The sequence below is a fragment of the Cydia pomonella genome, chromosome 25 (assembly GCF_033807575.1).
Source record: "Cydia pomonella isolate Wapato2018A chromosome 25, ilCydPomo1, whole genome shotgun sequence".
In the NCBI taxonomy this organism is placed as follows: Eukaryota; Metazoa; Arthropoda; class Insecta; order Lepidoptera; family Tortricidae; genus Cydia; species Cydia pomonella.
This window is the reverse complement of record NC_084727.1, coordinates 3,785,322-3,808,840: the sequence shown is the minus strand read 5'-3', so window position 1 is coordinate 3,808,840 and position 23,519 is coordinate 3,785,322. Positions and strand designations below refer to the sequence as shown.

General features: G+C 38.0%; 1 protein-coding gene across 5 annotated transcripts; it reads right to left on the bottom strand.

The window, feature by feature from the left end:
• Nucleotides 1-4,396: 4,396 nt before the first annotated feature.
• Nucleotides 4,397-21,537, bottom strand: LOC133531629 (uncharacterized). Of its 5 annotated transcripts, none has more exons than XM_061869949.1 (8): nt 21,191-21,537; nt 20,546-20,704; nt 20,021-20,364; nt 19,655-19,796; nt 19,014-19,079; nt 14,507-15,157; nt 13,275-13,349; nt 4,397-8,848 (listed from the first exon to the last, which is right to left on the bottom strand). In XM_061869949.1, the coding sequence occupies exons 3-8, from the start codon at nt 20,147-20,149 to the stop codon at nt 7,116-7,118; spliced, it is 2,796 nt and encodes a 931-aa protein (XP_061725933.1). In that variant the 5' UTR covers nt 20,150-20,364; nt 20,546-20,704; nt 21,191-21,537; the 3' UTR covers nt 4,397-7,115. The 5 variants fall into 5 exon arrangements, with proteins under 5 accessions (XP_061725933.1, XP_061725932.1, XP_061725931.1 ...); XM_061869948.1 differs by lacking the exon at nt 21,191-21,537 and adding an exon at nt 20,922-21,184; XM_061869947.1 differs by lacking the exon at nt 21,191-21,537 and adding an exon at nt 20,843-20,924.
• Nucleotides 21,538-23,519: the final 1,982 nt, after the last annotated feature.

Genomic DNA, 23,519 nt, shown 5'->3' with positions numbered 1-23,519 from the left:
AAAAAAACTGACTATTATAGTAGTTGAGGTAACCTGTGGGTAAAAATCAGTTGATCAAAATCGTGGCTTACATGTAGCTTGCAAACCAGGGGCGAGACGCTATCGCCAGTGCAGGTATCCTGGCCCTCCAGGCCGCCGGCTCACAGTAGGCTGTTATGCAACTCGAGCTTGCTTTGATACTTGCGATACCGCTCCCGCCCCCGCTCCTGCTCCCGCTGACGCTCATGTCGCTCGTAGTCCACCGCTTGCAACGCGCGCCAGCACACCCCGTTGCTCACCATCGGCGCTTGAACCTGCGATCGGTACAGTGTTTCGTTTGTTTTTGACCAATACACTTTACAGCGTACTTAAGAATACTGTTTACCACAAAACATGGAAATTACTACGTAGTAAAAAGTCATTAGAATAGAACCATCTTGAAGGTCCAGCGTATTATTGACTCCATTTATGAACAAGAGATTACAAAAAGTAATTTCTTAACAAACAGATACGTCTACAAGCGATACTCCAAATTTTATATTAAAGGAAAAAATTGAAAGAGTTACGCCTCCGGCAGGACTTGAACCCGCAACCCCCGCAATCTAACAACAACAACAACTTACAACTTGAGACTCCGATGCCGTTAAAAATGTAGTCATCTTTCGGTAGATGTCGCTTTACGCCACCCCAAAGGCGTGTATACATAACGGGAAGGAATGGAAAGATTTGCAAGGGTCTGGAAGGCTACCGTGGTCAAATAACAGAAAAAGAGCCCTTATTCTGATAAATACACGGATATCTGCCGTTACCAGGATTTCAACCTACCTTCCAAAATTACACCTACCTCCTTCAGTTTGTCGGTAAGGGCCGTTGCGTTTTGGCGCCTCATTCCCGTGACGAAGCACTGATCGGACCGCGGCGGCGGGCCCCTGCCCACGCACAGCGGCCTCACCTCAGGCAGCGACACGTCAAACGGCTCAGTCAGCTCTATCAGAGCCACGTCAAAGGCCATATACTCTGAAAATGCACATATTTCCGGACCGATACGACCTCAACCTTCAAGAAGAGCATAGGTACTCACATTTTAAGAGTCCCCGCGGCAAGTTCGTTCGAATTTCACCTTCCCATACAAACTCGTTCTCATTTTAAAACTACGAGTTGAACTGTAATGAAACTTTGCACATACGATGGCATGAGGAATGTCTAGTCCTGGAATTAGTTTATATAGCTCCAGTTTATAAAACAAACGAAATAGTTCAAAAACAAATTTTGTATGAAAAACTTAAATTCGCTGTAATTTTTAAACTACGGTATCTGAAGCTACATAAACTAATTACAAGACTAGATATACCTGATCCTATTGTAAATACAAAGTTTCAGAGCAATCTAGCTAGTCGTTTTGAAATGAGAGCGTAACTACGTTTGTATGGAGAACGGAGCTTGCTGGGGACTCCTGAGAGCCGATAACGCACTTCCAAACCCTCTGGTGTTGCGGGTGTCCATGGGCGGCGGTGATTGCTTACCATCAGGTGATTTGTCTGCTCGTTTGCCTCCTATGCCATAAAAATGTGGTAACATACCAATGTTGCAAATACCACGCCCAGCGGGAAATGCGCGGGGAGTTCTACCGTCCAAGTGTGTTCGCCTTTCCATACCCAAGTGGCATTCGGGGTTCTATATGAGATGTCTAGTCGTTCACATGTACTCCACAAGCTGTGTAAGTCAGCTGTATAAGAGCTGTATAGCTTGCTATAATGCTCTTATAGAACCAGTTTGGGCACAAATTAGACAGCCTTAAGTTCACTATGGCTGTACATTAGCAGTATAATAGCATTATAATAGCAGTTTAAGTAGTAACATCGGACTTAAGGCTGACTAATGGCACTATATGGGACGCAGTGTGAACCATACAACGTACATGAGTGTAATAAAGAGTAACAAGTGGCTAAATACACAGCTATCACAGTTATAAAATCCGACAAAAGTACTCCAGTGCTACCTAAAATTCACGTGGGTCCATTATATTTCTTTATTTTATTTATTCCTCATTAGTTTGGTTTTTTGTGTGCCATCAGAAACACCGGCGGATATCCTTTGGATAAATTTTATGATAACACGCGGTAAGTACCTGTTTTAAATTCTTAATAATGTTAAATGCTATGGGAATGCAAGTTTATCGTGAAATGTATACATATTTACAGCTAAAATATTCACGCGCCTCTGTAAAAACGCGATATTCATTTTAAAATATTTAAAACTGGCTGAGAGGAAATCAACAATTTTCAGTTTTTGACATTATATTGGCATTATAATTATACTACGGTAATTAATTATAGCATGAAACCAAAACTCAATCGCTCTATCTGCGTATTTTGTGATAAATCTGCATGATAATTTTGGAGATTTATTTGGTAAATATTTTAGGTTACGCGGAACAAAATGGTGGAAATGAAATACGGCTATGTGAACTGATATAACTCCAATTTAATGCGGTGAGCGTATAATAGGTTCACATGTGTTCTGTTAGAATGCTGTTACCTATATAAAGTCCCACATTTGTACCACTACAGAGCCAATGTCTATAAATTTATTCTAATGTGAACTAATGTACAGCTTTAAGATGTAGTTTAGGTCAATTGTGTATCATCGTATAATTCATTCAATATACTGAAATTTTAGAGATCCGCAATAAATAATTATTGTCCGTTAAATCGCCTAGCCCAGGTACTAAGTCAAGTATGAATACTTAAAGTACAAATTTTGTAACAAACTAAAAAAAATCACTTTTTGTTTATGTATTACAGCAAATTAGAGTAGTACTTGTGGACAAATAAACTGCTATTGATGTTAATGGACAACACATATAATCCTTTTAACAGCCTACAGTGCACATGCGAACCATTTAAACACTTCTGTACAGCTAGTAAAAAAGGTTATTTTAATGATCACAAACAAGTCCTACTACAGCTACTAGCTGTATAACAGTCTCAAACAAGTAAACATAACAGCTTTTGGCTTTATAAATGACCATGTGTGTTCTATTAAAATGCTAGCTCTACAACATCGTACAAGTAGGCTGTTAAACAGCGGTTGCCGTATCTCTACCCTCCTATAATGCTCTTAGTCAGACGGCTGACTAAAGGATAGTTGTTAGAGTATTATAACACCAACAGTCGTATAAAAGTATAACTCTACCCTCCTATAAGTCCCTTAGACAGGTATAGGTGTTATTAATCGCAATAATGCAGCTTATACATCACGAGTGAACTGTAATAATGCTTCAAGTACACCTGGGAACTAAATGTGTACTCTTAAATGGAGTAAAATGCTACTTGGGTAGGTACTTTCTGATTTGCATTCATATAATCAACACGCAATCAATAAAAGCCATCATACTTAATTTAAAATTAGATTGTGTTTTTCTAGTTTATTGTCAAATAGATTAGAAAGACTTCATGCTTTGCTAGAGCACTTGAAACATGTATTAGTCCAATCCTTGATCCATCCCCTATCGTTCTTTCTGGCTACAACCGTTTTTTTGTTTTGAATTATTTTCGTCTCGATTTAGGTATTTTAGATTCATTACTAATGCTTCATTTTTTTTAGAGTTCGTCTCGATTTAGGTATTTTAGGTTCATTACTAATACTTAATTTTTTTTAGAGTTCGTCTCGATTTAGGTATTTTAGGATCATTACTAATACTTAATTTTTTTAGCATTAGAAAAAATGTAAACAATCTTGACGTGTTTTTATTCAAAAACGCTTTAAAAAAATTAGTAACTATCTATTACTTATGAAAGCAAACGAATGTAAATGATCGTTTATGATTTTTATAGGGAGCGTGCATGAACTTATAGGAGGCAGCCATAGAGTATATTGAATAATTATCTCCCAATATATTTACTTTATCAAGAAATGTTTGTTGAAGACCCCTATTAGTTTTGAAAGACCTCTCCAACGATATCCCACACTGCAGGGTTGAAGCAAAAAAAATGTTCACCCCCACTTTACGTGTAGGGGAGGTTACTCTAAATAAAAAAAAATTTTAGATTTTATTGTACGACTTTGTCGGCTTTATTGATTTATATATCCATGCCAAATTTCAGCTTTCTATCACTAACGACCACGGAGCAAAGCCTCGGACAGACAGACAGACGGACATGGCGAAACTATAAGGGTTCCTAGTTGACTACGGAACCCTAAAAATTGATAGATTACTATGAGAATCATGTAAACAAACCTGTATGGTGGTTTTATTGTGCAATGGCCATTTGGAGGGCAATCTCTGTATATTTGATAATACAATATATCTATAAACTAAATATCGGAAGGAAGTCTCTTGCGTTGCCTTGTTCGTGCTAGAAAAATCTCTAGGTCTAGTCATATTATGAAAAATGAAATGAAAAAAATGAAAAAATTATTTGAAAAAATGATTTATTCTCTCACAAGCATATTTAACAAAATACAGGTTGGATAAATACCTGTGTTAAGGAACACCGCTCTTCCTTAGTGATTACCTAGAAGCTAAAAGCAAAACTATGATGGCTACAAAGTATAAACTAAACAATTAATATGTAAGTAAACTATGTAATACTAAACTAAGATGCGAGTAGCAAAGTAACTAATGTAATTTTAAATGTTCTAGTATATTACATAGTAAAACTTCTGTATATTTCATCGAGTTAAATGAATTGACTGGAATATTCTTGTCTAATACAATAACATATTATGTATGTACGTATATACTTTATCGTACATAGAAATAAAAACACGAAAAACACAGTTACAGAGTAAATTAAATACAACAAAGGCGAACTTATCCTTGTATGGGATCTCTTCCAGTTAACCTTTGAGGAAATGAGTAAAACAGAAGTAACGGTGAATGAATGACAAACACAAACAAAAGTGTACAATCACTGAAATTAATGAAATATTATATAGCATATCACCCCTATAGTTATTTATTTATTTCTTTATTATTGAATTAATATTTATGAAATGCAATTTATGGTAACTTATAATTTACGACATTATTGATCTCACCTACGACTCCTATTAATCTGATTAGCAATACAGTAAAAAAAAGAAACATGATTTTTGAAACTTTCAAAATTCCTCAAGATACTCGAGAAATCCTGGTCGAGAATTCCCGTGCCTTGAGAAATAAAAAAGGTTGAGACACCAAAAACCCTGCTTGTACAACCACTCATGAAATTTCATTTTATGGTATTTAAATCAAACATACATTTTTGTGATAGTTTTATGCCATTTCTACGATATAACAGGCCATCCACTGAGCATGTTAGTAAATCATACATATCTTCAAACAAGTGCCAACATTTTGTCTCTTGAACAACGGGACAAGATAACAACAGAAAAGTTAATTCGCCCAATAAGGCTATTATTTACCATTTAATTACTTTTTACTATAAAAATAGTATTATAATATATTTTTTGGAAATTAACTATGCCATTCAGTTTCCATTACATTACAATTACATTATTATATAAAATCCGCTAATCAATTACTGGCAGCCTTACGTGAACATTTGCACAGTGACTGGACAAGATAACAACAGAAAAGTTAATTCGCCCAATAAGGCTATTATTTACCATTTAATTACTTTTTACTATAAAAATAGTATTATAATATATTTTTTGAAAACTAACTATGCCATTCAGTTTCCATTACATTACAATTAGATTATTATATAAAATCCGCCAGTCAATTAATGGCAGCCTTACGTGAACATTTGCACAGTGACTCGTGTAGGGGCTGTCCAGCCGGCCTGCGATCATGGCTAGGACGGCGATGCGGCTGGGGCGCAAAGAGAATTTGAAATAGAGATGTATTGTTAAAGAAAACTTTTTAGCTACATACATTTTTGCCATCTTTCGACACATGACTAAAACTTAGGACGCCATTTGACTTTGATCCTTATTCTTTCACTGTGTATGTGTTCATTTTAGGAACTTATGTACGAAATATCATTTGATATTTACCAGTCGCTTTTCGGTGAAGGAAAACATCGTGAGGAAACCGGACTAATCCCAATAAGGACTAGTTTACCCTCTGGGTTGGAAGGTCAGATGGCAGTCGCTTTCGTAAAAACTAGTGCCTACGCCAAATCTTGGGATTAGTTGTCAAGCGGACCCCAGGCTCCATGAGCCTTGGCAAAATGCTGGGACAACGCGAGGAAGAAGAATATGTGTAAAATTTAAACCTAAAGGTTATGGCGCCATCGCTCGAAACGATGCTGTCATAGCTTTGATATATAACACATATCAGTAAAACAATAAAGATCCAAATCAAATGGCGTTCTTAAAGTTTTAATCATGTGTCGAAAGATGGCAGTAAATTTATATAGCTAGAAAGTTTTCTTTGACAATACACCTCTATTTAAATTTTTCTTTGCCTAACTCATATATTGGGCATTCCACGAGAATGTCGCTTACGTAACGCCATTCTTCTGAAAATGCTGAGAAAGCAATATTGGGTCTTATATTTTATGACTTGGCTAGCGAGCTGGCAGCATATGCTCGAGCTTTACGGATTTCATTGCTATACAAGGCAAAATGGTTATGTAAACATCATGTATGTGAAGTTTCAACCAATTTAAAAATGGGAAGTGGGTCTAATTTAGCTTGTGAGATTTGACCCGAACAATAATAACAAACATTGATCCACGAGTGGTATAAACCTTAATATACAAAATATAATGTTTTATAATTATATTTTATTTGCACACTGAAGCACCTTTGATACACTATTTTTTATTAATCTTCACTATTAATAACTTTCGTTCACTTCCTGTCACCGGGCACCTTTTCAAAATGAATTTGTTTATGTTTCTGTAAAATATAATTATGTGCGAATCGCGCACCACATTCTTCGCAAATATATGGTTTTTCTTTAGTGTGAGTTCGCTCATGCGCTTGCAACTGATGTTTGAATGACAAACATTGATTCACCCGTAGTATGAACTTTATATCATATTCTTTATGTTGATGATTTAGTAAGAGTGGTATAAACCTTAATATACAAAATATAATGTTTTATAATTAGATTTTATTTGCACACTGAAGCACCTTTGATACACTATTTTTTATTAATCTTCACCATTAATAACTTTCGTTCACTTCCTGTCACCGGGCACCTTTTCAAAATGAATTTGTTTATGTTTCTGTAAAATATAATTTTGTGCGAACCGCGCACCACATTCTTCGCAAATATATGGTTTTTCTTTAGTGTGAGTTCGCTCATGCGCTTGCAACTGATGTTTGTGTGTGAATCGCTTGTTACATTTATTACAACTGTGAGATTTTTCTTCATGATTTTTTTTATGTTGATCTAAATTATGTTCACGTTTAAATTGCTTACCACACCTGTCACAGATATATGGTCTATCTCCACTGTGCGCTATTTTATGGGCATCTAATTCAGCTTTTGTCTTAAATCTCTTGTTACATTCTTCGCAGCAATGCGCCTTTTCTCCTATGTGTTTCTTTTTATGTTTACCTAAAAGGTATATTAGTGGAAATTTCTCGTCGCAAAAGTTGCAGCTGTACATATCATCTCGAGCATGTCTTATTTTATGAATAACTAAAGAATTTCTATATCCGAATACTTTGTCACATTCATCACACTTATATAATTTCTGACGTGTGTGAACTCTTTTGTGCATAGTTAAAGTGCTGTTTGTTATAAAACGTTTGCCGCATTGATCACAGCTAAATCTTTTGTCTCCGGTGTGCATTTTCATATGTCTTTTAATCCCACTTATATGTTTGAATTGTTTGTTGCATTCTTCACACTTGTATCGTCTTTCATCACTGTGAACTCTTTTGTGTAAATATAAATATGCAATACGTGCAAATTTCTTATCACATACCTTACATTGGTATGGTTTGTCATCAGTGTGAAGTCTTTGATGTTTGTTTAATGAATCAATTTTGTCGAATTTTTTGTTACAAACTTTGCACATGTGTTTTTTCATATGTACCTTAAAAATATGTGTAATTAAAACTGATTTCTGTCTGCATTTCAAATTACACATATCACAGATGTATGTTTTGTATTCCATGTGAGTATGTACATGTCGGTTGAACAGAGTTTTATTTGAGAACTTTTGTAAACAGATTTTGCATGAATACACTGCATTAGTGTCTATGAGCTGGTTATTTATTTGTCCGAGTTGCCTCGTGGCGGGCGCCGGGTCGTGGTGTGACGTCACGGGACTCGCCTCGAGCCTCACGGAGCTAGCCGGCGACAGTTGCCTCGTGGCGGGCGCCGGGTCGTGGTGTGACGTCACGGGACTCGCCTCGAGCCTCACGGAGCTAGCCGGCGACAGTTGCCTCGTGGCGGGCGCCGGGTCGTGGTGTGACGTCACGGGACTCGGCTCGAGCCTCACGGAGCTAGCCGGCGACAGTTGCCTCGTGGCGGGCGCCGGGTCGTGGTGTGACGTCACGGGACTCGCCTCGAGCCTCACGGAGCTAGTCGGCGACAGTTGCCTCGTGGCGGGCGCCGGGTCGTGGTGTGACGTCACGGGACTCGGCTGGAGCCTCACGGAGCTAGCCGGCGACAGTTGCCTCGTGGCAGGCGCCGGATCGTGGTGTGACGTCACGGGACTCGCCTTGAGCCTCACGGAGCTAGCCGGCGACAGTTGCCTCGTGGCGGGCGCCGCGTCGTGGTGTGACGTCACGGGACTCGCCTCGAGCCTCACGGAGCTAGCCGGCGACAGTTGCCTCGTGGCGGGCGCCGGGTCGTGGTGTGACGTCACGGGACTCGCCTCGAGCCTCACGGAGCTAGCCGGCGAGAGCTGCCTCGCGCGGCCGACAGACTGCACCGGCGCTACCTTGACAGCCGCGACTAGACACAATAACATAATATTTAATATGTTGACCATTTTATTTAGTTATATACAACACTTTTTTCATTATTTAGATCGAAATAATGTAGAAACTCAAATAACATTAATAGTACGGTCAAATTAACTCAAATTTCACTAAAGTCAGGAACTAATTCTAAGGACTAATAAAATCACTACGGATTGTTTTGTATGGGCTAAAAATCGAACTTTATACAATCGTTACTATATTCACCCCCCCGGAAAGGGGTGAAATCGGCTGAAAATAATGTAATGGTTATAACTAAGAAGAGAAAAAAGGTGTACTCGGTGTAATTTGGCGTACGTTTTACAACACTTATATCTAAATTCGCACGTGTTATTTATGTTAATTTAAGCTACGGAACAGGCAAAAAAAAAACAACATTAAAAAAAATCTATTTTGGCCATTGCGGGTCTGGGGAAAGTAATGTACTCGGTGCAAATTGAGTAAATAATTAGAAAAAATATCTAAATCCAATGTCAAATTCGCACCATGGTGCGACACCCGGAAAGTAGTTTTTCATGTTTTACTGTCGTTGTACTTCGGGGGAAATTTTAATACTATTGGAAATTGATGCAATCATATTCATTTGATTTTGTTTACATTCGCACCCCATAAAAAATTGGCATTTTTATACGGAACATGCAGTTTTGTAATCAAGTACCAAAAACGTAGAGCAATAAATACACAGAAGCGACAAGCGCGTGATTAGTGGCAACTTGGCAAGAGAAGGAACGCGCGTAGATGCACCGACGAAGCACGGCTCTTGAGGCACGAGTAGTGGCATGTACTGCAAAAATAGTAGGGTTTCTGAGTATGCAGACAGACAGTCAACAAATTAAATACAGGTACGCTCAATGTTTGTTGAATTCGAAAAATCGCGTTTTTCCATATACTTACGAAAACGTTAGACTACTTAGTTCACTCAATATTGTTTAAAACAATAGTTCCGTTTTAATGCCAGAAGAAAGATTTGTGCTCGTTGCCCGTCAAAAGTGTCAAACAAACTGTCTCGGAACAATCGCTGCGCGTAGGGTTTGAGATCCGGATATCCGAAATATCCGGATATCGGGTCATAAGATCCGGATATTACGGATCCGTTAAATATGGTTATTGACCTATAACCGGAACAATTTTCTAATGAAATTTATGAATAATTTCATACCATTTTGTCATTTAAATATAGTATTTTCATATATTTAATCAATTCAAATACTAACAGCACATCAATTTTGATAGGTACATCATGTCACGCAGTAACTTTATACAATGAATGCGAATGTTGCTTAATGCAATGCAAACATTAGATCATTGGATATCTTGATGACTTGGGGCTATAGGCTCAAAACAAAAGCAACCGGAAGGCCAAGGCTAGGATAGTAGAGTAGGAAGGAGAGAAAATTGGTCTGATAATCAACCACTAGAATATCTCCAAATGAATAGGGCTAAGATGGTCGGCTCTTTATCATTTGTCATGAAGGGCATAGTGACAAGTGATAAAAATAGAACCATGCTGCCACCGCAGATCGAAAAGAAAAGACCTACCTAAAGTAATCGGGAAGAGGAGATAGATGTTCGAATCCAAAATGCCCTAAGATGCTCAGCAGCGCTTCGCCGAGTTCTAGTGTCCAAGCTGATCAGTAGACTGTCCATGATTCAAGTCTATAAGACAATAATTAGATTTTGATGAATAACATCGGTAAGTATTACACTTGGACTCTGAATCAGAAAAAAAAGAACAAGTTCTTAGTGAAGAAGACGAAATTCTGGCGGAATATTCTGGGACCTATCAGAGATGAAGATAGAGAAGATGAAAGCGTAGGAAAAAAAGGGAGCTAGAGTAGCCTTACAACGCCCTCGGAGTATCCAACTAGCGTGGAGTTATGAGAGCATAGTTAGTATTTCATGACGAATGAACACGAGGTGAGGCATTGGATGTATTTCCAACTATGCACCAGCTAATCCAGATATAAACCCTCCTTATTAAGTACGGTTTTAGAGATAACATTATGTTAGCTATTATAGTAATCAAGTAATCATTTAAAATTAGTTGGGGTGATATCATTGTATTAAAACATAGTTAAAAACGTTATTTCTGTGTTATCTAAATCAGTTTATTCGGATATTTATTTTGGTGGATATTCGAATAATTAGAATATCACAATATTCTAATTGCAAACCCTACATATAACTTCCCAGTAGGGACACAAATAGGTAATGTAAATACTGCGAGGAGGATCTTGTTTAGGAAAAACCAGAGCGATCGAGTATATTCCTTCAACAGGATGCTCTCCTACAGCATATAAAAAGGGCTTAACAGACCCACATTGGGACCAATTTACCTGAATAGCGACCCACAAATGCTAGATTCTTGCAACTAGGCTTGGCGAAAGAAAAATGATGGACCAGCGTACACCTCTGCAAGGAGCTATTGTCTTGCAAGTGCAAAGAACGCTGTACAGGGTGTGGGGGAGTAAAACACGGATTTAAATACACTATGCTTTGCGTATGCGAAGGTGCATGCTCTGGGACAAAATAATACGTAAAAAAAAAAATATTTTTGTTTAATTAGTGTGTAACTTTAATTAGCTAGATCCGGAGTAAATTAAAATAAAACGATCTCAGTATTCTTAATTTTGATAATAATACTTTTATCGAAAATATTTTAAGTTACCTTTACTTAAACATCATTTGCCTTGCAAATTGTATTGAAACAGCCATCCGACTCTTGGTGGTGTCATCCGGTATGGAACAAAAATAGTGTAATTTGCTTGTTTATAAACCGATTTTCAAAATTTTAATGGAATTTTATAGCTTATTAATGTAGCATTCATATCTTGATACAACGTCTTCCTGTAAAGTTACTAGTAAAGTTGATGAAAACAAAAAACGGATTTTTTTTCGGGAAAATTTAAATAAAACTTAAAATTTCTCGCAAACTATGGTATTTACAAGGTCAAATGTATAAACGATATTGTAGCGCATTTAATTTTGCTTTTTATGACACCCCACACAAGCTTACATGTGATATAATTGCTGTGGTATACGCAATATTCTGAACACGGCACCGGCCATTTTGATGACGTCATAACTGGTGACTTAACCACGTTAGAAACTGTCTCCCGATGGTTTTTAGTCAGAATAACATGCTTAACAACATACTAAAATATGATGCTGGTTTCATCAAAGGCACCTTTTGGGCCCTATATGACCATAAGGGAAGCGACTTCATACCTACTCGTATAACATTTTTTATACAATCAAACACATTTGAATAAGTAGTCGATAAAGCAGTCAAACACCGATAGATTATTAATATGTTGTAACATGACATCACTATTTTTGATCTCACATAGACAATTTACGCACAAACTTGCATTTCATTTTTGGTCACACTTTTGAAGTTTGACAGTCGTTCTTGATATCCTATTTCTATGTATCCGGATCCGAAAAATTGTCGGATATTGCAAACCCTAGCTGCGCGCTGCGCTATCTCTCCGCCCCGCGCGCCCCGCGCCGCGTGCTGCCAACCACCTTCGCTTGCAGTTCGTTGCGATTAATTCTATTTACTTTTTGACAAACTTCCGGTAAAAAAAATCTATTTTTTATTTAGTGCAAATGTAGTGTCTTTAGATAAGTACCGTTTTTAAAATTTTCACGTCTCTCTTAATTTCCCCCGAAGCACAATGTACAAAATAATTAAAAATACATGTTCCATAATTTGCCCAGGCGTGCAAAGTTAACTGAATGTTTATAATGCTTTAAAAAGCTTAACTTGAGATTGCACCAACCGACTGACTTATCCTCGAGCCGCAATCGAAAAAAAAAAATTTTTTTAGGGTATCATACATTGCACATCTTTTTAATTAAGATATACTATGCACCAAGGTGTTCTCTATACACTACTTAGCTTGAACCTAATAGCTTTTAATTTACTCCAAAATTACGGCACTTTATAGTTTATACCTAAAATTTAACGGTCTTCCGTACATAATAGAAACGGTGCAACTCGGGGGAAACAATCTAGTTGCGCCATCTAACAAATCCAAAAAAAGCACGACTACACGACTTACTTCCATACTTTTTCTTAACTTGACTATACTATAAAATATCCAAATAAATACAATTTTAAATATGATGGCCCTCCTACCTGATTCCGTAGAAATCTATTTCGACTACATTGAGATAAACTATCAATTATAAGATTGAGTTAGGGCTGATTTATATTTTGTTAATTGTTTTTTCGTTAGATTTAGATAACATTTTGCTAGTTTGGAGAGCTCCCAGCACAACTTGCCAAACAAAATGTATGTAATTGTTACTCATAATAATCGACCCCTATGACGTCTGTTTCAGTGAAATCATAATGCTCACGGCCATATTGTATGTTAGGATAAGGTACTTACGTGTACACGACACATCAAACAGCTGCTCATCTCCCACGTAGTCATTAAGCTCTGATTTAATCGATGATTCTACATCTAAAACAGAAAAAATCATTATATCATCGGTACTTTAGGTAAATGATAATTATTAGTGTCCGAAGAAACCGGATTTTTGCCGAAACGGAAGGTTCGGTTTTGCTCTATTTTGGGCCGCAACCGAAACTTCGGTCAGACACATTGAGAATATGTAAAGAAAGAGTGGTAACTCCATACATCAGTTTTCTTACCAAAACGCGAGTTATTTCGTAGTCGACTAGCGTCAATAGCGGAATTCATCAGTACTGCTAGTTGAAAAATTGACAATAGATGTCGCAGCGGACTCTAATGCTCAATTTTAAGCTGATATATTAACCGGAACTCTATTTTAAACTCGTTCTGCTTGTAATATTAGTTGTAAATTGTTTTGACAACACATTTTTCGTCAGCCGCGACACTTGTAACATCTAGCGTCAAGTAGCGGTATTGATAAATCAGTGAACGGAAATAAAACATGGAAGCATTCTGTCCGCCGAATTATAGCCCAACGGTGGGCGGGGGTACAAATTACTCGATTGGCAACTTCATGTCGACCGAGATGACAGTCACTGATGGATAACTAAATCGGTTTATAAAAACGTTTTTTTTTATAATTAAAAATGTCTTCATGTGTCGTGAAGTGGCGCAGAAGTTATTCTAGTAATTCCAAGGACAGTGGAATCACTTTTCACGTGCAAGTAAACAGATAATTTTAGTAAAATTTGGAATAAATATGACAATTTTTTTTTCAATACTACCGCGCTAAGCTAAAACGTAACTGCAAACGACTTTCATAACAACATACTACATTATTTAGATTACGAAGATAATAGGGATGATGTTATGCTAAGTGAAGTAGACTATTTTATTAACTTATGTTTTATTTAGATATTGTCTATATTAGAACGTGTTATCAGTGGATTTGCTTGTTGTAAATTCTAAACTAATGGATAATATTGTGATTATTATGGTCAATAATAAACAGTTTTTGGTCTGTAATGGTTATAAAGTTTCAAAACTGGTAAGATTGTTGATTTTCCCAATTATTTTAACCAATTTGTTATTTTAGTACAAAATTGGGATTAACTAGGGTACATGATTGAGTCGAAAATTTGTCCTATTTGGGATATAATGTAAGATTAAACTAGAGTTGTGTATGAAGTGTGTCGGACGAGTACCGGACGTATAGGCTTGTTCCTCGGCGGCGTCACCGGGCAGGTCGTGCACACTGCTGGCGGGGCTCGGCCGGCGGTGTGACGTCACGGGGCTCGGCCGGCGGTGTGACTTCACGGGGCTCGGCCGGCGGTGTGACGTCACGGGGCTCGGCCGGCGGTGTGACGTCACGGGGCTCGGCCGGCGGTGTGACGTCACGGGGCTCGGCCGGCGGTGTGACGTCACGCGGCTCGGCCGGCGGTGGTACGTCACGGGGCTCGGCCGGCGGTGTGACGTCACGGGGCTCGGCCGGCGGTGTGACGTCACGCGGCTCGGCCGGCGGTGGTACGTCACGGGGCTCGGCCGGCGGTGGTACGTCACGGGGCTCGGCCGGCGGTGTGACGTCACGGGGCTCAGCCGGCGGTGTGACGTCACGCGGCTCGGCCGGCGGTGGTACGTCACGGGGCTCGGCCGGCGGTGTGACGTCACGGGGCTCAGCCGGCGGTGTGACGTCACGGGGCTCGGCCGGCGGTGTGACGTCACGGGGCTCGGCCGGCGGTGTGACGTCACGGCGCGCGGCGGCTCGCGGAGGCGCTCGAGCCGCACGGAGCACGCCAGCGCGAGCTGCTGCATGGCGCGCGAGGACAGAGGCGTCATGCTAACTCCGTACTCGCCGGCTGAAGTCATTGAAACATCTGTCAGACCCAAGAACGTCATGCACACGCCAATGCTGGCATAAACTATCAAATATAAACCGTACTGGAAACGTTGAAGGTTACTTTGACAATAGCATTTTGTATTTCGTACGCCATAGCATTTATAGGCGTTATTTGCACCTGGCGGGGACCATCTCCGGATGTATTATATTCTGCGGTCGGGGATGGTATCCGCCACGTGTATCCCTTGCTTTTAGATTAAATTGTCTTAAAGGGCATCTGCGCTGTTGACTTCGGCCCCACGCATGCCTCCCTAAGGTCCGGGACCCCATTGTCCCAAGATATGGAAAGGACATACAAATAATAATAATAAAATGATTACATACATTTTTATAATATTAAAACATTAATTACAGTATCTGTGAAGTTGTAATTGTGTAACATTGTCACTATATGCATTACGACACGATATCACACAAAATTCAAAATTCAAAAATTTATTCTGCAAGTAGGCCTCAAGGGCTCTTTTACAAGTCAATTCAACATTTATAGTAACATCATATAGTGACATGAAAAATACATAACAACATTTATAAATACAACAGCCAATACCTGGGTAAACATTACATAATAATAATCTTAAAATAAATAATTAATACAATACAATAGAGATGTATAGTCTCTATGGTTAAAAACACATTAAATCTGGAGATGTAAAAGGTCCCCAATGTCAGAGTACGAATGCTAATAAAATTTGGAGGTGTAAAGTCTCTCCAAGTGTCAAAATAAAATGTATACTAAATAAATAAACCGCGTCTGGACTGTTAAACTAGCAGTCTCATAAACTAATGCTACATTCTGTACATAACTAGTATGTACCAAGTCAAGTATATTATACAATATGACAGAGACGTATAGTCTCCACGGTTAATACATTAAGTTTGGAGATGTATAAGGTCCCCACGGTCTGAGAAAAATAATAATACACAATAATAAGATTTGGAGGTGTAAAGGTTCTCCAAATGTCAAAGAATAAAAAAAATAAAAAATTGTATGAAATACATATTTCACGTCAAGAGACTGTTAGCCTAACAATCTTAAAACTAGTTCTACAGAATACACAGCTAAGCGTCGCGCCACGTCAGCGAAACGCGCATCTGCACGATATCCGAGTAGCCATAGTATAATTCAAAAATCAACCCATAACTATAATACAAGCCTATGCACCTACCGAAAGAGCGAAGGAGGATGAAATGCAGAAATTCTATGATGACCTCAAGAATGCTCAAGACACACAGGACACAAATGTACTAGTCATAGGGGATTTCAACGCCAAAATAGGTCAACCACGGAAATTTGAAAATCTAATAATGGGAAAATATGGATACGGCAAACGGAATGAAAGAGGAGAATGGCTACTACAATGTGCTCGTGAACAACACTTATCTATCATGAACACATATTTCAAGAAAAAACAGCAACGAAGATGGACATGGGTATCACCTGACAATAAAACAAAGAATGAGATTGACTACATCCTATGCAACAAACCAAAACAAATTACAAATGTCGAAGTTCTAAACAAATTGTCCTTCCCATCAGACCACAGACTTCTAAGGTCATCCTTCCTACTTGAAGCACCTAAAAAAAGCAGAAAGGCCTATAGATCATTACCAAAACCACCAACAACAGAACAAGAAAAAACCAAATACCTACAACATTTAAATGATAATCTAATAACATATCTCCTTAATAAAAAACATACAAACACACAAACTTATTATGATAACCTAGAAACTGCAATAACAAGTAGCCTAAAAATTAATAAGGATGAACAAAAGAAGAAGAAAATACTAAGGCAAGAAACAATAGAACTAGTTAACAAACGCACAGAACTGTTAGCAATAGAAAACAAGTCAAAAGAAATAAAATCAGAAATAAAAAAAATATTTAAGAAAACAAATAAAGCTATAAAAAAAGATTACAGAAGTCATAGACAAGAAACAATTAAGAGAAACTTAGTTACCTACAGAAGCTCCAAACGAGCTTATAAAGAACTCAAAAGTCACAAAGATTGGATACAAAAATTACAAAATCAGGAACGAGAAACAAAGAACAGAAAAGATGTTATTACACATGCTACCAATTTCTATCAAGATCTATATAAGAAACCAGATAAAGAACCTGACAATACAACCTTCCTAGAATCAAAGCAAAACAATCAGGACATAGTAGAACCAATATCCGAACTAGAAATATCAAAACATATTTCTCATTTAAAACCTGAAAAGAGCCCTGGACCTGACAATATCAGTAACGAAGCACTAAAAATTGGAGCCCCACTGCTAGTACCTTACCTTGCTCAATTATATAACATGGTCTTAGAACAAGAAACTGTCCCCAAACAGTGGTGCAGCTCTGATATCATCCTACTGTACAAAAAGGGCAATCCACTAGATGTTAGCAACTATCGCCCAATCAGTTTGCTGTCAAGTGTCTATAAACTCTTCACATCCATACTACAGACTCGACTAACGCCAAGTATAGATGCACACCAACCAATTGAACAAGCTGGATTTAGATCGGGATATTCAACTATAGACCATATTCATACCTTAGATCAAGTAATGGGAAAATACATAGAATATAATTACCCTCTTTATATAGCGTTTATAGACTATTCGAAGGCCTTCGATAGCATTACACATAGCTCTATCTGGCGAGCTCTGAAAACATGTGAAATCAATCAAACGTACATAAACATCCTAATAAACATCTATAGCCAAAGTGTAAGCAGAGTGAAAATGGAAAGGAAAGGAGAGGAGATAGCTATAGGCAAAGGTGTCCGACAGGGAGATCCAATCTCACCGAAACTGTTTATAGCAGTACTAGAACAAGTTTTTAAGAACATACAGTGGAAGAATAAAGGAATCAGTATACTTAATAAACGTCTAACCCATCTACGCTTTGCAGATGATATTATAATCTTTGCAGAATCTGCGACCCAACTAGAAGACATGATGAATACCCTTGACAAGGAGAGCAAGAAAGTAGGACTGCACATGAACACATCTAAAACAAAAGCTATGACCAACAGTCGAAGAAGACTAATTAATGTGGCAGGGACTGAAATTGATTATGTTAATGAATACATATACTTGGGAAAACACATATCTTTTAGCCCATCTAACAACGAGGAAGAAGTGGACAGACGCATAAACACAGCCTGGAAAAAGTTTTGGTCCCAGAAGGAAATCTTGAAAGGTGAATACAGCATAGCCCATAAGAAAATCGTAATGGACACCTGTATCCTGCCTAGTCTAACTTACGGAAGCCAAACTTGGACATACACAAAGAAAGTACGTAAAGCTATAACGACCTGTCAACGATCTATGGAGAGAAGTATATTGAATATAAGGAAAATACAGAAAATTAGAAGCGAAATAATACGTCAAAAGACCAAACTTACAGACGCTCTTCAACAAGCTCTTCATCTAAAATGGCAATGGGCAGGTCATGTAGCCAGATATAAGGACAAAAGATGGACATTAGTAACAACAAAATGGACCGGACCGGCCGGACGGAGGCTCCGAAGAAGGCCCAAAAAGAAGTGGATAGACGACATCTACTCCGTCGCAGGAAAAGACTGGCTCCAAAAAGCCAAAGACAGGGATGAGTGGAGAAAAAGTGAGGAGGCTTTCACCCAGCAGATGGGATCTGCAGTCAGCCCCAAAACAAATTTAAAGAATTAAAAAAATAAAAATAATAATCTGACTGTAGAACAAATAAAGCTTTAATAATAATAATAATAATAGTATTGTAAGATTTGTAAGGCTATATATTCTAGAAATTTTTGAATAGCACACTAGTTACTTACATAGAGAAGACTCAGGAGACTCGTTGTATGGGCCATCTTCAGGTGATTCATCAAAGGCTTCCTCGTCTTAAATATAACCAAAATAAGGTTTTAAACAAATATCTAAAGTAAACATCAGAAGCGGTGGTGGATCAACTATTTCTAGCTGTCCCATCAGCCAGGAGCAAACAGTAGCAGATTGTTGGAAGAAATTATGTACCATGACCTATAAATTAGATAATATCATTAATTTGAAAGCTATAAAACCACAGTCCTTATGCGAGCCAGCTCCAGCCCGCATAAGGATTTTATGCGGCATGCAGCCGGCCCTAAGAAATAATTATTATATCGCATTGGCCCACGATAATCATTGCAGCAAATTAAAATACATTATTGCTGCAATTCTGGCCCTCTTAAATTTCTTAGTTTCTGGGCCCCCATGAAGAAAGTTTGTCCAACACTGGTCTATAGGCCCACCTGATGGTCTCCATAGCCTATGTACACCTACAACCCCGGAGGAGTTACATAACAATGACTGATGAAAAATTCGACCACATAAAGAAGAGGAGCCCAAAGAATTGGGATAAGCTTGTTTTCTGCTTTTAAATCTAGTCTACTGTGGCATGGCTGTATGTATCTTGATATAAAAGTTTAACATTTACCTTTTACACTCAGACCTCCCTCTACCCTCTCCTGCAGCTCGGCCTGGCAGTGCTGCACTTGCATCTTGAAGAGACATGCCTCCCGCAGGCGCCCCAAACACACCTTGCAGATACCGCCCTTGCCATCATCACATGATGTTACCTGCAAGATGTACTAATCTCTACACCACGTCATATATATAGTAATTTACGACTATAATCTTGGCACACAAGATTTATAAAATTTAGGAATAAGTTCTCTGCAGAAAACATGCATTATTGATTGTGTTTTTCACAATAATATTATAACTTTTCACACTGAGGCGATGTAGCGCTTCGCAAAGCAAAAACCAATTAAAATTATTTTATGTACCTATAATTACTTACTTTAATTGCAAAGCATTCTTCGATCATGACCGAGTATATTTCCGTTATGCCCAGAACAGTATACGGTGTCCTCAAATCTTCCTCCGAAGGCCGCTGCAGGCAGCAGTGGCACTGGTTTATTGATTCCATCACATTAGCTACTTCAAAATGCTCTTCACCGAATTCTTATTCATATATACGAGTAAAATACTATGGAAAATAGTTCAATCAATCAATTTTTCGTGTTATGGCTCCATCAAGGTGTTGATGATTCTGCCAATGTCGAGGTTGGATAAGACACGGTTAGTATATGAATCTTATCATATTACGGTCATAGACAGTGATCGGTGGAGTATCCGATAAATCTGCAAAGAAATACAAATTACCACTAACTAATACACTACAAATAACTATTAAACAATATGAACACTACACTATGTACAGAACAAACTACAGTTAAGTATTAAATCTAGGAACTTATTGTACAATAATATGATACATACTACAATTTAAGATTATTTTTAGCTAGGAATTTATTCAAAATACCACAAAACGGAGTAATATCAACAACTTCTATCAATTTTTCGTGTTATGGCTCCATCAAGGTGTTGATGATTCTGCCAATGTCGAGGTTGGATAAGACACGGCTAGTATATGAATCTTATCATATTACGGTCATAGACAGTGTTCGGTGGAGTATCCGATCTGCAAAGAAATACAAATTACGACTAACTAATAGACTACATGCAACTATTAAACAATATGAACACTACACTATGTACAGAACAAACTACAGTTAAGTATTAAATCTACGAACTTATTGTACAATAATATGATACATACTACAATTTAAGATTATTTTTAGCGAGGAATTTATTCAAAATACCACAAAACGGAGTAAGGAGTAATATCAACAACTTACAGCACACTGACGTGTTGCCAGCGGTGGCAGTATGGTTCCATTTTTATCACTTGTCACTATGACCGTCACTTTCGCGCTTACATACTTGTTAGAACGTGACAGACATAGAGACCAATGATAAAGAGCCGACCATCTTAGCCCTACAGGAGCGCGCAAAGAGCATATAATCACTAGGAGCGCGGAAGAGAATTATCGAAATTGAGTGTCAACATTATCGTACCGTTGACAAAATTATCATGCGCATTTCTTGCAAAATAAGCCTAAATTACCAACGTCAAAGGAGACGCGAAGCGCGAACTTGCAAGACTCCAACATACCAACTCTACACTCGCAATCGCTTCGCGTCGCGATTCGCTCACGAGTCGGTTAAACTGTCATAACCTTCTATGGCGGCACAGAATAACTAATAGTACGGCTACTTGGTTATAATGGTTATGTTGGGTGCGAACTTGATCAACCAAAATATCAAGTGTGGAATATAGCATCCTAGCATCCCCAGCTTCGGAAGAGGCTGGGCTCCTTTATTCTATGGTTATCGATATCATAGCACGTAGAAATAGTGAAAATTAGACTGGTGTAGTTTTGTTAGAGAGCCACTATGAGGCAAAGCACAGATTAATAATGTAGAAGTCCATTGATTTAAAGCTCAGTAAATGGGGTTTATCATACAAACCACTGCATCCAGTTAATATTTCTTTTATTACATCGATACACCGTATTAACTAAGATCACATCGTACATAATATCGGTCGACGGCATTCCGCCAAAATCTGACAGTTCTCTATATAAAACTAAAATGACCATAAACACAACAACCAAAAAGTATAAAGCCCGGTGCATACTACACGTTATTATCAGTATAAGGCCACATACAGGATATTAACTATTGTGATGCTTACAGCTTCGGCCATCCTTTTTTTTAAAAGTGAGCCCTCTCACTAAAAGTAATTATAAACATTAATAACAACAGCAATATATCGTAACACCTTTATCGATATCAAACATAAACATTCACAACAACAGTATTTGTAAACTTCTACACAGTACACTTCTTATGCACAGTATGGGCTCACATGAATCAATCATAGCCAATAATAACCTTTAGCCTTATTGAGAAATAAATCTTAACGCTTAACATGCTTGAATCTGAGATCATGTAAACAGTCATTGAATACAACCAACACCTGGTAGCATTAACAGCCTTCTTTAGATAGTCTTTCAATATATGAACTCATGTGTATTTGTATACGTTATAATTATAAACTATATCAAATTTGTTAGTTTAGCTTAATCGTTAAATGTTTTAATTATAGGTGGTTATTATGTATGCAACAAACGTAAGCTATATCTGAGCGAACGTAATAATAGTTATGCTGCTGTTCTAAGCTTTAGTGTAAGTATGATTTTACCCATGGCAATGTTATAAACACTAAGTTGTTAAAAAGTTTATAATGAGCGCTTATAGCTCACTAAACTGTATTAATTTATTGTTATTACTGTCTAGGATGGAAATGTACACTAGATTAAGTAATTACATTGTACTAAATTATGTTAAATAAAGAACTCAAAAAAGAAAGAATATATGAACTAACTTACAATCATGGTCTGCTCTAGGCAGTCTGCCAAAGTATAAACCAACCTCAACGATCACAGTCTGCCCTCAAGGCCTGATCTAAACAATTTGGCAAAGTATAATACATGATCGTAAACAATCACAGTCTGCACTCAAGGCCTGCTCTAAACAGTTGGGCAAAGTATAATACATGATCATAAACAATCACAGTCTGCACTCAAGGCCTGCTCTAAACAGTTGGACAAAGTATAATACATGATCATAAACAATCACAGTCTGCACTCAAGGCCTGCTCTAAACAGTCTGGCAAAGTATAAATACATGATCATAAACAATCACAGTCTGCCTCAAGGCCTGCTCTAAACAGTTTGAAAACGTATATAACATGATCAGAAGCAATCACAGTCTGCCCTTAAGGCCTGCTGTAAACAGTTTGGCAAAATATAATACATAACCACAAACAATCACAGTCTGCCCTCAAGGCCTGCTCTAAACAGTCTGGCAAAGTATAAATCAACATCAAAAATCACAGTCTGCCCTCAAGGCCTGCTCTAGGAATTTTAACAAAATATAACACATCATAAACAATCACAGTCTGCCTTCAAGGCCTGCTCTAGACATCATTCAAAAGTATAAATTGTTATAGCCTGCTCTAGACTTGACTGGTCTAGACAGTCTGCCATCACGGCCTGCTCTAAAAGACAAGCTGCTATCAAAGCCTGTTCTAGACAGTCTGCCAAAACTCACACCTAATCATTTTAATGATTTAATTTGTTAGGGCCTGCTCTAGACTAGATTAGTCTAGACAGTCTGCCACAACGGCCTGCTCTAGAAGACAGGCTGCTATCATAGCCTATTCTAGACAGTCTGCCAAACCTCACACCTAATCATTGTAATGATTTAATTTGTTATGGCCTGCTCTAGACTAGATTCGTCTAGACAGTCTGCCATCACGGCCTGCTCTAGAAGACAGGCTGCTATCATAGCCTGTTCTAGACAGTCTGCCAAACCTCACACCTAATCAT